General features: G+C 35.9%; 1 protein-coding gene across 1 annotated transcript; it reads right to left on the bottom strand.

Moving 5' to 3' along the window:
- LOC149414887 (putative RNA polymerase II subunit B1 CTD phosphatase RPAP2) lies at positions 1–4,548 on the bottom strand. Its single transcript, XM_089643538.1, has one exon. It carries the CDS (start codon positions 4,455–4,457, stop codon positions 2,634–2,636), a length of 1,824 nt encoding a protein of 607 aa, XP_089499664.1. The 5' UTR covers positions 4,458–4,548; the 3' UTR covers positions 1–2,633.
- Positions 4,549–14,407: the final 9,859 nt, after the last annotated feature.

The raw sequence follows: 14,407 nt of genomic DNA on the forward strand, positions 1-14,407 counted from the left end.
ATATCCTAAAAATGTTTATTTTATAATAGTACACTACAAAATGGTTTTGCAACCAGAGTTGAGTACAAAACAGATTCATTGGTCGTGCATACGTCACGTTTTTAAGTTGTCATTCAACTTCAAAAAAGAAACTTCCAGTGAAATGAAAAAAAAAATGTAATTTTTTAACCTGTGACTAATTTTTTTGCTTTTTTGGAAATGGAAATCGTTGTCTCTCTTACTATAATGGTGAGATAAATGATCTAAATGGTGTTGGAAAGAGAAAACACCGTGCTTTATATTCAAATCTTGAAGTTAACCATAGAACAATTAAAATTTAAAATGTGCCAAAAGGAATTTGAAAATAATTATAAAACTTTGTGAATTTTTTTTAATTGATCTTTGTGGGAAACGGCAAAAAAGTGAGGTGATGTTAACATTGTGACTAAAAATTCTCTCGTTAATACGTAAAAATATGAGGGTGTAGCCATACATGCACCAATACTCCAACCCTATTTGCGTTGTTCCCCTCGACTCTGGTTGCTCGACCTACACAATCAGACAATGCATATTTTTGCGGACCAGAGATGGCTGCCAAATTCGACAGTAGGGCGCACTTGCGATTTGTAGAGGGTCAGCAGTTGTGTACTATTAAAGTATCTGCGGGCCCTGTACAGTACGCCCAGCTTCTGAGAGGCCAACTTTACTCTGGCTTCGATGGAGCCCCCGTACCTGAGCTGGTCACTTATAGTTACACCAAGCATATCAATGGAAGGCCTGTTCGGGAGATTGGTTCTGTTGAAGGAGACTAGATTATCATATGTACATATCTTCACCTAACTATCAATTATTCGTTAAATCTGTTGAGAAAAATATTAAAAAATTATAGTTAACCCTTAACCAGCTAAAATGCCGAGCAGTCCATGTAATGTATTTTTTAATCTCTAATGTTATTAAAAAATGAAGAAATACGAAAATATTCTTGAGTTTTATTATATTTTCCAGCTAAATAAGCGTTAATCACAATAAAAATACAAATCATACAAGATTTTCCTGTAAATAAATATAGTACTATCTACGGATTTTGAAAATGAAAAATTACAAAATTTGTGACATGCTTTTTCACATAGAAAATAAATATATTTGCAAGTGACGAAACGACTAGCTAAAATTATATCAAGATTCGTCATTTCCTTGTCAAGCGAATAAAATATATTTTAGTATGCTAGGAGCATTTTTTAGGTTCAAAATACCTAGCTACTTGCAAAATCAAGGTGGATTTCTTGGCACATTGACTTCTGGAAAACCGTTTGTGCACCAGTGACAAGAATTTTTTCCCGCCGACAAAACATTTGTATGCTGCTGGCATTGGAATTTCGCCCTAACTGGAATTTTTCGATATTCGATTTGAACCTGTATGCCATGAGAAAGTACATACATTTTTTTATCAGAATTGCTTGCACTTGAAACACTTTAGAGTTCATTTTTGGTCAAAATTTTCATTTCCATCAAAAAGGGTCTGGTGTTCTAAAAGTTAAAGAAGAGAAGAAAAAAACTAACCTTAAAACTTTGAAATCAATAAGAATGGCCGCCAAGTGAAGAATCGGTTTTAATTTTATGAAATAACTACAGGGTTTTCCAATAAGAGGTGTTATTTTGAATAGCCCGCTATTTCTGTAGATGTTACTTTTGAAGCTGTCATTTTTTGACATTTGACAAGTAGAAACTACGCCATTAATAAAAATGTAACGATACACGCTTCAACAACGCATTGAAATTATTAAAATTCACTTGAGTGAATCAAATGCAAATCATCTTGAGTGATGAGGCCCATTTCCACCTCGGTGGCTTCGTCAACAAGCAAAATTGTCGCATCTGTGGCTCGGAAAACCCAAGAGTTATTGTTTAAAAGCCTCTCTATCCTCAACGTGTGACTGTTAGGTGCGATTTATGGTCCGGCGGAGTCATTGGACCTTACTTTTTCGAAAATGAGGCTGGAGCAACAGTTACGGTGAATGGATTGCGCTATCGAGAGATGATTAATGATTTTTTATGGCCAGAATTGGATGGTATTGATCTGGACAACGTTAACTTTCAACAAGACGGCGCTACGTGCCACACAAGCAACGAAACCATTGATCTTTTACGATTGAATATCAAAATAACACCTCTTTTTGGCAAACCCTGTATTACAATACATTTTTTTCCTACTACTACAAAACAAATTGTGCGTATTAAGCGTGTCCATATTTTCAGAATATTTATCAATAGAAACAAAAGAGAATTATGCCATAATGCATTTACTATCAAAGCGAGCGGCTATACCATGGAGGACAAAGGAGAGGAGGCGGTCGCATAAACAGTTTGTCGACGGGAAAAAATTCTTGTCAAAGGTGCACTAAAGGTCTTCCAGAGGTTAAACGAAACTATGATCCTAAAATAGGTTCTTAGTATGTTAGTTTGGGTTTAATTAAAAACAACTATTTTAATATTGATACAAATGATTTTTAAAATAAAATGTGCATATTGAGCGTGTCCCTAATTTCTGTATATTTACCCTATTATTTATGAGCACAACACTATTTTGACCAATTCACTGTTGGATTGCTCAATGAAAATCAGCCATATTGTGGATACAAAACATTTATTGTTTTTCACTTGAACGCATCCAAAGTCAATTGAGTAACATTACTGTCTAACAATCTGTCAATGTCCGTCAGCCACAAAATGAACCTATCCAAGTAACCTCCGTCTTGCTGGTAGCTCATCAGCAAGAGCTGCAGATGTGTGTTGGCTCTGTCTTGTTCCAGAGCATTCTTCAGCTTACCATCTCTAATAGACAGTAACTTTATAAAGATCATCACGATCATACTCCACTGGGCTGGCTTGAAGACTATGTTGTGAGCCTGAAGGTTAAATGTTGCCACCAGCAAGCGCACGTCGGAGCTCACTTCTCTAGATGGCAATCCTAACGACTGTAACAAATCTGGCAGCACTCGATTCAAACTGTTTAGAACTATCTTTCTTCGTAAGGCGTGCTGTGCGGTTTTATCCACTAACGGTAGATTTGTAGCTTTATCGTCGTTATCTTCGCTATCTGCAATTGTTTCGTTAATGATTTTCGTGTCTTTTTTGATTGGCATTTCCATGTCTCCCTTTAGAAATGCTCGCACTTTGATGTCCAGTCTCTCACTCTCTTCCTGAAGCATGGAATAATGTGGCAACGGTTTCAATTCTTTGGCAGATGTAACTTTGCTATCGAACTTTCTATCCTCCAATTCTAGTAAGTTTAATTTCCTGCACAGCAATTGGTACTGATCGTAAGAAGTGGACTTGTATAATAAACCATTGGCTACATTGTTCAAATAAATTTTAATGCTTTCTCCTTTGTCGGAGACCATTTGTTTTACTCTCACATCTCCAAACAAAAATAGCATAGTTTCAAGGCTAAACCATTCTCCTAGACACTTTTCAATATGAACAATAGCGGCAGATAAAGGCAGTGGCTCCTTTTTCTTCGCTTTCTTCGGTTTAACAAATCTTTCTTTTCTTCTTTCTTCTTGCTTAACTAAGTTTTCTTTTCGAATCACTTCATTTTTGCCGTCTTCGATATCTTGCATCTTCTGACCAGCGCTGATGATTGGATCGATCCTGTTTTCGGGTTTTCTCTCGACGATTTCTCCGAGTATTTTTCCAGATTGCATCAACGGTTTTTTTCGACTTTTAGTATCTTCAACTTTGTTTTCCACGGGCTTTTCTACAGGTTTCACAGAAAGTTCTGGCTCCGCTACTTCCATGGACACTTCTCCATCTAGATCCAAAATTATATCTTTTTCCTCTTCCTCCATTATCTGATCTTCGACTTCCACAGACTCAAGGTTGACTTTCTTGCCTTCGACATCCATCTGAGAAAGAGATGCTTCGGTGAAATCGAGAAAAGAACTGAATCCACTGTCTTTAATTTCATCCACATCGATTTTCTTAACCAGCGTTAAATCAACTTCTTCTCCTAAGATACCTTTCGTATCTCGTGAAATCAATTTGAAATTTGGAATATCATTTTTATCACGACACCAAAGCGGACTCGGAAGGATTTGTTCTTTTATAAATACGGAAGCTTTATAGCAGACATTGCTGCAAAAGTTTTTTCTGGCCGTTATATCGTAGACTTTATTCGTCTTGCAGGAAATCATGAATTGTTGCGATGGTAATTTGTCAGGAAGCTGTTGACTGCACAAAGGATAACCACAAACTTTAGTTATAGCTCTTTCCTCGGTGATGTCGTCATAGTGACTTTGGGCGATAAAGCGCAAACTTTGAATGAAAGTCTCTTCGGTTACTTTATTTTCGAGCAGCGTGACGACAACCGATTGCGCTACGGCTTCGCAGTCGCGTTTTTTCTTCAAAAAATATATCACTTCTTCCTTTGTCATATTCTCCACTTTGGGTGGTAATTTCTTCTTTTTAAATGCACTCATAATGACGCTTGAGTACTTTTATGGAACTTTATGTAATGAAAACAGGAATTTTCATGAATAGAATAGAAGATAAAAACACAAACAATCTAAACGAAACTGACAGCTGTCTTCCGCAGGAATTTTGACACCTTGTTTTTAGGTTATTGTGCCCGAAATGAAGTAGTGATGGCTATGGAACATCGACATTCAATAGAAGATTTATGTTTATTCAACCGCGAAATAATTTATTCAGATTTGGCGTTCATACAGACTTGGTTAGTTCTTCTCACATTTTTATTAAAATATTCCATTGCCAAATGACACCTTTGTATAATAAAATAGTTTAAATACCAACCAAATAATGCTGAGATTTGTGAATATTTTTGAAGAAATGTACCACGGGCGCATCTAATGGTCGGCGTTTCAGCAAATGCGCGCTTTCGATGTCTTTGTAAAAGTTATAACCAATTTTCCACTCCCCTCGCTGTCGTCACTTACTTACTCCAGTTAGTTCCACAGTCTCCGAGATTATTGAGGACCTGGACCTAACCATTTTTTTTTATCTCTGTGTATAATTACCTCAATCTCTAAATAGTCATAAATCAACTATCTATAAATAGTATAAAACAAAGTCGCTATCCGCGTCTGTTTGTGCGCTTAGTTTTTCTAAACTAAGCAACGGATTTTGATAGGGTTTTCATTATCATTTAGAGAATTTCTTCCGGAAGGTTTATAAATATAATAAATGCATATTTTACTCACAGAAAGTAAAAAATATCGATCTTTTGTAATCAAGTCGTTAAAAAATATTTTCGGGCGCTTACGTTGCTAACGCTGGCTAAACCTTATGAGATACATCAAAATAATGTACTACGGAATTAAATATCTTAAAAGGGCCTACAGAAAAGTGAGCGATGGTATATGTCTATCTCCTAAGGATAACCCCCAGCACAACCAGGTACACTTCAGCTAGTAACGAAATAAATTACTGTTTATTCTGTAAAAAATAATCATAAAAAGTACCCCCCCCCCCATACCCTTGATAAATTGACACAAAATGTAAATATAAAATATCAGGCGTTAGTATTTGTATTAAATTTAAGTCAGAAACCATATTGATTAACAAATAGTCATAACAAAATCCCCTTGAATAATATTAAATATCATTTCGAAATGTTTCAGATCAATATTTCTAAAGAATATGTCGATTGTGTACATCGTCACGCAGTACGATGTGACATAGTCACCTACAATGTTGCCAACAAAGGCGATTTATCGCCATTTAGGCTACTCAGAACGAAAATCGGCGCCGAAAAAATCTAAAAGGCGACTGGTAGCCGATTAGGCTACTTCAGAGACAAGTTATTTAAATCAGCCAAATTACAAATAATAAATAATTGAAATGAAATTTTTTAATTTTATTGGAAAAATGTGAGGAATTTTTCGAAATGGAATTCCGTAGCCACCCCCCTCCCATGGATTTGAAAATTGTTGTGGGGAATCATGTATGATGTTTTTGGCTGTGCGGAATTTTTTTTCAGCGAAGTTCTGTAACAACCCCCCACCCCATGGATTTCAAATATTTTGTGGGAGTACCCATTTTGAATTATTTTTGTGGGGAATTATGTTTCACAGAAATTCTCCAACAACCCCTCCCCCCCCCATGGATTTCGAATAATAAAAGGGGGAATCAAAGCTCACGTAGACAGAATTTATGCGAGTTCATTAGAATTACTGCAACTGAAATTCGGCTACATTAGGCTACTTAATGTTTGAAAAACGGCGACATTAGGCCAAGATCCGTTGGCAACACTGAATTGCCTAGGTCCAAGCATGGTCCAAGATTCGTAGAAAACGAATAACAAGGTTAGCTCATCGAGGGGATAGAGCGGTGATTGGCTAGATAATCGTGACGTAGTAGGAGCCAATTTCCACTGGGAGATTTGAATTTACTGCAATACAAGTGGCAGAATGCATTTGCAATTATTTATTTATAATGCATTTGTAATATTGTACTAATTACCATAGTAAAACTAATATTAAGAATAAAAGGGGAAAATCCCAGGAATATTTGCAGTGTTCCTTATGCTTTGATGATCTAGAATCGGGGTTATTTATTAGCGTCTTGTAGATATTGCCTTTGAAGACATCATTACTTTGAAGTCTCATTTAGTAAACGATTGTGACAAGGATATGAGAGGGAAAGTGTTGAGAATAATTGTATTCATACAAAGAGTCGCACATGACACATTTGCAATCCAGATATTCTGGAACGAATTTCTTTTTATGTCCCTGATAATTTCATCAGAGCTAGACAGCACAGATTATTTATTTTTCCAAGGGGCAGGACCAACCTACCAATGATCATGCCTTTGGGGAGAATAACTACTTTGTTAAATCACATTTCTTCTGTGATTGACATTTTCAATTTGAACCAAAGAGAATTTAAGACGGCAATAAGCATACTATTTAACAAATCTGGTTAATCAGATAGTATTGATGTATTTACCCATGCAAATAAATGTATGTACTGACTTCTTATAAACTGTTATTTGTGAAATGTAAATGGAATATACTGTTTTTCACAATAAATCAATAAAATAAATCAATAAAATAAATAAAAAATAAAAAATACTTTCAGTATCGCCTTGGTGAAAGTTGTGAAAGATAACCATTCGGAATCGAAGCGTTGCTTAAAATGGCTTTATCCGTATTTGGTGACCAGGTACTTCTCCACCTATTTCTTCCCCATTTCCTTCTCCTTCCCATACCGAAATAGCCAGCTAACATTAGCACATCTAAATGAAACAATACAATTTATTTATAACACAACATAATTATTCCGAAATAAGCCAAATTTCAACATGGATAAAGACCTTTTTAACATCAACTGCATATAGGAGGCCCCGATGAAAATGAATTCCTTGGGGCCTATGTCATCTTTGGAGGTGCAGTGCGGAGAGTCTTTTTGAGAAGATGGCGCTGTGAAAATGGTTCTAGAAAAGACCAATATTGGAGGAGGGATGAAACACGAAAATCTTTCCAAAGCCGGACTGTTGAACTAAAGAATGTTAAAAATAATGTCAACCAAGTATAAATGTTGGGCGCACGTTTGTTATGTTTCCCGATTATGCACCGTTGCCGAAGGGATACATGATACTAGTTCCTCGGAGCATCTTCCATTGAAATGCAGGTAGAACAAGGACAGCATTCTCACCTGAGTGTGCTCTAAAGAATGCAATCCGTTTTTTAAGACAAGGGAATGAATCAAACGGACCGCCCGTTTATGCATTGAGTCAATGGTTTTATCAAGTGTGTTGAGGCTCTAGACCAGAGGTGGCTGCCAAATTTAACATTGGTTAAACGTATGTAATGGTCATATTTTCAAAGTATGTAGTGGTATGTACAAACCTACAGTGCCTGGAAAGATAAACCAGAGATATATAAAGATATAACTGACGTGTACCTGGCGTTGCTAGGGGTTATTAATGGTTTGGAGAAAAGGTGTAGTTAAGGTGGAAATACATAATATTATTGTTAAGAAATTAAAAAGTTTTTTTTAAAATTATTTGTTTCACTTGATCGCTTCATGTTTTCCTCAGGCGCTCTCGAAGTCTTCTATTATTAAATTTCACGTCATACACTATTTCTTCGGTCATTAGATCCGCATATTTTTCCATACAAAAGTATTTTTTTCACTTGATCGCGCCATGTCTTCCTCAGTCGTCCCCGACTTTTTCTACCTTTCATTACTGTACACTATATTGTTACTGTTAAAATAACTAACTCGTCTCCGTATATCATTCCAGTGTCTTATGTCTTCCTTGGTGTGTGCTTTATTTCAAATAAATGTGCTTTATTTCAAATAAATCCATTTCAAATGGAAATGCAAAATGGGTATTTTCCATTTTGCATTTTGCATTTTAAATGCTTTTCTCAATGCATTTTCCATTTTAAATGCTTTTTTGCAACATTCTTCCTACTATCTCCACTCATCTTTTTTTCATAAGCCCCAAATATCAGTCTGTCCTCAACCTCGCTATGAGAAATAATTTCCATTTGTCAAGTTGCTCCCTGGTAGGAGCCCTGGCAATTGAGTGATACCATTACAAAAAATACTGATTCAAATACTGAACGTGGGGCCATGACGCTGTAATATTAAATGTTAGATAGCAGTTTCTATGTTTTTACGTTGGCAATATTAGTACCGCGCATATTTTTTGTGGTTTCATAATCTGTAGTCGTAGTGTTTTTGGATTTACCATCATGTGTTATAGTTATAACAATATGTTTGTTCTACATTGATGTCCATTATTAAATGACAAAATTGTTTAAAAATTCTATAATTATTTTAATTGTTTGACCTGAGAAACCATTTTGCATTTTCAATGCATTTTGAAAATAGGTATTTTGCATTATGCATTTGAAATGCTTTTCTAAAAACCATTTTGCATTTTGCATTTTCAAATGGAAAAGTTTTGACCCATTTCCATTTTGCATTTCAAATGGTTTTGGGTACCCATTTTGCACATCTCTGCTTCCTTGGGTGTCCCGGATTTTTCGACCATTCACTACTGATTACCACATTTCCCCTTACGACTGATTATCACATTTTTTTGCAACTTTAATTCGACTCATATGTACAAACATAAGTAAGGGGAAATCAACTAAAAAAATAATAATATTATGTATTGTACCTTGTGAAAGGTGAAAGAGATCGTTCCTTTGGGACTCCCAACTGGTCACGAGCTTGAAGGCGGCCCGATGCGTGTTGAAAGCCCGTCTAGTTTTGCTGTTCAAGTGTGTCTTGGTTCGAGTTTTACACCGAATCGACACGTCTGAAAACAGTTCCTTGCATCGTCTAGCGAAAGAAGACCATTATATTTAGGAATATAATTCTCTCGAAATAGTATTATACGCACCTAATTATATTTGTATTAGAATCCATTTTTCTAACCCAAAAAAAGCTTTTACATTGATTAAATGGTTCGAGGCAAGCTGAAACTAAAAAATCGAAGTAGCCGTACCATACAAAATTCTTTCGAGTGAAAGTGTACATCGCACAATCGAAATAAATGTTTTTTGATAGCCGTTCACAGCAGTCGTAGTAATTTTCTTTTGGGCATCCACAATCCAAATTGTTGATTTTTTATCAGAAAATTTATTAAAATAATGTAAATCAGTCACTTCCGCCTGCCTGGGCATTTCAAGGCCAAATGCATATTAGAGAACTAGAGCATCCAACATGCTAAACACGACTTTAATTCTTGTGCGAATAATGCACAGAATAGCATACCTTATTACTTAGGTCGAAGTAGATGCCATGATGGTAGGAACTAGGTGCGCATAAATAAATCACTCAGTAGGGACGTCTAATTACTTTGACCGCAGGGAATGGCAGGGAACTAAAAATCCCAAGTGACTTGAAACATATGGCGGGAAAATCGAACGATGACTCATACTTGAACAACAAAAGTAGACGGGCTTTCAACTTTCGTCGTTCAACTAAAAACTTGATCACCTCTGTTCACACTGGTCGATTAGCTTTCAAGTGTCATTCAACTCCGACTTGATCAACTAAAATCGCTCTGTGTGAATGGAGTATATTAGTGTTTGCGTGGTAGATTTAACAATGTTCCTTAAATGTAGTTGAACATTATTGAAACCTTGAATATCCTTCGTTTAGTTATTTAGAGCTAACATGATATAATATTTTTGCCAGTTTAAAAACTAGTTTCAGTTTCAACTTATTCGTGGGCTAGTCAGTATATTTAATAGTAAATATATACCTACCTATTTATTGTTCAGCATCCCTTCTGTACCGTATCCGTCATCGTTCGATTATCAAAATCGTTCAAGATAATTTTTTCAGAAATTGAACCTTGTGCGAACAATAAGCTGTAATCGTGATTATAAACCATGTACCGATAAGTAAATTACTTTACTATTTAAAGGGGATTTTTAGTAACACGTTAATTAGGATAATTTCTGAATTTAGTGAACAAGAAAAGTACTTATTTCTAATCAAAAGAGATAATAAATGTAATGTAATGGCGATTGGTATAAATAGCCAATACATAGTTTATTTTGAATCCTGACAAGCATTCGACTCCCACATTCAAACATCTTGTTATAATTGATAAGAAAAGAAAAGTCAATTTTATACAATTTCAGGCAGGTAGGTACTATAATAAGGTAGGCGACTCATTACGCATCATGGCGTGGCCTATTTCAGCATATCGCTCGCCATAAATTACCTAACACCGTATGGCGAATGCTGAAACACGGATAAAGTCATTTCAAGAAACGTTTCAATTCTGAATGGTGAATTGCTTGGTACTCCACACATTCCTCTTCCCCTCCCAACTACCTTCAGTCTGACAACATTCCCCAATTGGAGATGTCATAGTCTCATTGGCTCAAGGTTGGGAGCAGTTGGGACTCCTGTGTGGTAAACACATAAAAAAATAAATAATAAAAGGGCGATACTGAGAGTATCTTCCACTCTGGAACGTGCCGCAAGTATACTATATCATTATTTTTAAATTAATAAATTTTGAATAAACCAAATTGCTCAAATAAAATTTACTTGCGCATGAAGGGATTTAAACCCACGACCTTCGGATCGTTAGTCGAGAGCCTTACCCCTTGACCGCAAAGGCCATTGCTACAAAATATTGACTACTCCGAGATAATTTCACATCATTTATAGTAAGTCAATAAACTTTTATTGTTGACAATGACAACATACTCGACCCCTAGCATGCTAAAACCGGGAAGCATTTAATTTAATTATAACCGAGAGATTATCCAACTCAACTTATATTTGAAGAATTTAAAATACTAAAATTTAGGACGGGTTGTTTCGGAGAATTTGAACAATTCATCAAATTTCAACGTTCGTTTCCGGGTTCTGTGAAAGTCCTATTCAAGTTCTGTTAATATATCATTATAGGCTATTTGCTTGACAGAACTGAAATAAAAACAGAACTTGAAAAAATCTTTCGCATAACTGGAAAATGAGCGTTGAAATTTGATGAATTGTTCAAATTCTCCGAAACAACCCGTCCTTAATGATCTTATCCGAAAAAACATAATAATTCAAATAATAAAAGAAAAACAAAATCACAGTTTTTCAACTGAAAGACGTACTCGTCAAAAACATATATTTCCAATACAAAAATGTAACACCTCATTTGCACAACATCATTACACATTTCTAGGCAAAAAATACTTTAATAACCTACCTGATAATATCAGAAAAATCGAAGACGACAAAACCCCTTCTCAAAGCGATCAAAGAACATTTCAATGTAAAAAAATCAAAATAACGAAATTCGTCAAATAAATAATGTAACGTTATAAATCGTTAAATTGTACATTGTTGATATACATTTATATTTTTAATGTTCTTAACTCCTTAAATTATTAATAAGAATACTTACATAAATAATGTTCATCTCAATACTCAACATCTCTTTTAAACACAAGCGTCTGCTTCCATAAAAGAGTAACATCAAAAATTAAAAAAAAAAAAAAAAGTGAAAACTTATTTTTATATATCATTATTGTTAGCAAATATTATTATACATTGTAAACTGTTTAATTATTAAATAAAAAATATATAAAAAATAAAAATAAGTAAAAAGAGCAGAGACGGTTTACATATACATAGTTCCCATGAGCACTTAGGCCGTAGGCCTATTGTGTTATCTCCCGTGTTACCTCATTCCTCAGTAATCCGGTCCCTTTAATAAAGTTCCCCAGGGTTGTCATTGGATATGTGGCTATGTCTTCTGGTTCTACAATGTGTCTTCCCAGGTATCTGAGCCTTGTTCCCAACAGAGCCGGACATTGGTACCAAAAGTGAATTGGAATCTCTTCATCCTCTTCACATTTCCTGCATCTGTTGGTGTTTTCCACTCCCAACAGCTGCATGTGTCTCCTGAGATGGCAGTGTCCCGTTAGTAGTCCTACCAGTTCCCTCAGTGAGTGCACTGTCCATATTGAGTAGTTGTCTGGTTCATCTTGGGTCTGGTCCGTTTGTTAGTACTTTGGATTGCCTCATTCCGGGTGCCCTTTCCCATTCCTCAATATGTATTTTGGTGTGGCAAGCTGCTACTCCTACGGCCGGCTTGGATCCCGCAAGTGGTGCTTTCGCCCCTTTCCTTGCAAGTCCAGGCACCCAGGGCTATGCTTTCTTCTGAAATGTTTTTTCAAAAGACACTCTGAAACGTGGGCCCAGATTGGGCTTGCATAAGTTAGTTACAGTTGATTTATAAATTAGGACTTTATTCTTTTTGCTTAGCATGGGCTGCAAGGATTAGAGGATAGGATTTCAATGATGTGCTTTTTCCTAGTTAGTCTACAGTTGAGGGTCACGGGACGTTTTCTCAAAACAAGTGAATATTAGGTGGCCTTTTAGGGTATCTACGTGAGAAAAAGCAGGCGGCACTTTTATGGGGATTTATCCTAATTCGCCAATTTTTAAAGAAAGTTTCTAGTTTGGATACGTGGGATTGAACTTTACGGATAGCTTTATTTTCGCTTACCGAGGGATGACATGACATCGGTATGTCTTGGGTACAGGATGTCATTTAAATAAATGTTGAAGAGAGCTGGTGAAAGAATAAAACCTTGAGGGACACCGGCTCTTATCAATCTCTCTGAGGAGAAGATGCCATCTAGTTTGATTCTAAATTTGCTAAGAGTTGGGTCATTGAGAGGGGAATACCTAGGAACATTCCTAGAGCATGCTAAAATCTAAAAATAAGTGCTTTTTTGTGTTTAATAATGAAGTTATTTTTAAGACCATAACATTACTTAAGTTAATTTCATAACCCGGAGCAATGGCGGGTACACACTACAGGTCAGCTTGTATGTAAATATTTCTAGTATGATTTGAGATTTTCACAGCCAAAAGTATTAAAGTGATTTGTTTTTGGGGTATTATGCCGTGTTGCGCTACCTCTTTCTTTAGGCAACGTTTCGGATAGCATTGCAGTGTCTATCATCAGGGCAGATGTGCAATGACACTTACATTACACATCTGCCCTGATGATGGACACTGCAATGCTGTCCGAAACGTTGGATAAAGAAGGAGGTAGCGCGACACAACATAATACCCCAAAAACAAATCACTATAAATATTTCTAGTTTGTTTCCGACAACTTCCTTGATTCTTTCCTGTTTTGATTATAACCATCAACTTGTTAAGTCAAACAGTACATTAAATTATCAGATCTAGAATAAAATAAAAGACATTGACACAACACACGGCAAGTAAATAGACTGACTGAATCGGCAGCGAGTGGTGAGGGGCGCTGGACGGCAGATTTGACAACAATGCAAAATAATAATGCTGGCCGCACAAGTCGGACTAATTTTACCTTTACACTTTACCTTTACCTTTATTTCTGGCTTTCACCCTTCAAGGGTATTCTTGGACATCATTTAAATTATGGAGAAATGAAAGGTGAATTTAAATATCAATTTTATTAAAGGAGGCAAATTTCAAAATTATAGTGAAAATTGGAGTCGAGTTCAGACTTAAAAGAGATGAGATGTTGAATGGAGGGGAGGCAATTTTAGATAAGGCTTGATAGAAGAGGGACAACCAAAAAATATGTGATCTACAGTTTCCACTTCTAGACCACAGAATGTAAAATCTGGGGAGTTTCCACTTCTAGACCACAGAATGTAAAATCTGGGGAGTTTCCACTTCTAGACCACAGAATGTACAATCTGGGGAGTCAAGAACGTGAATTTTTAAAAGGTGGGAAGGACCCCAACAATGTCCAATCCTCATTCGAATAAGTGAACAAATTTCTTTTTTGCAAAAATGGGGGAATTTTTGAAAGCACGGTTTTGATGGGATAGTCCTTTGTATTGAGGCATGTGGGAATTCCGAAAAAAAAATATATATCTTTTTTACTTGTACTGTCATTAGAATCACCTCCCGAAGTTTGTGC

The sequence above is a fragment of the Hesperophylax consimilis genome, chromosome 19, assembly GCF_061612785.1.
Source record: "Hesperophylax consimilis isolate HC1 chromosome 19, BYU_Hcon_1.0, whole genome shotgun sequence".
NCBI classification, from domain to species: domain Eukaryota; kingdom Metazoa; phylum Arthropoda; class Insecta; order Trichoptera; family Limnephilidae; genus Hesperophylax; species Hesperophylax consimilis.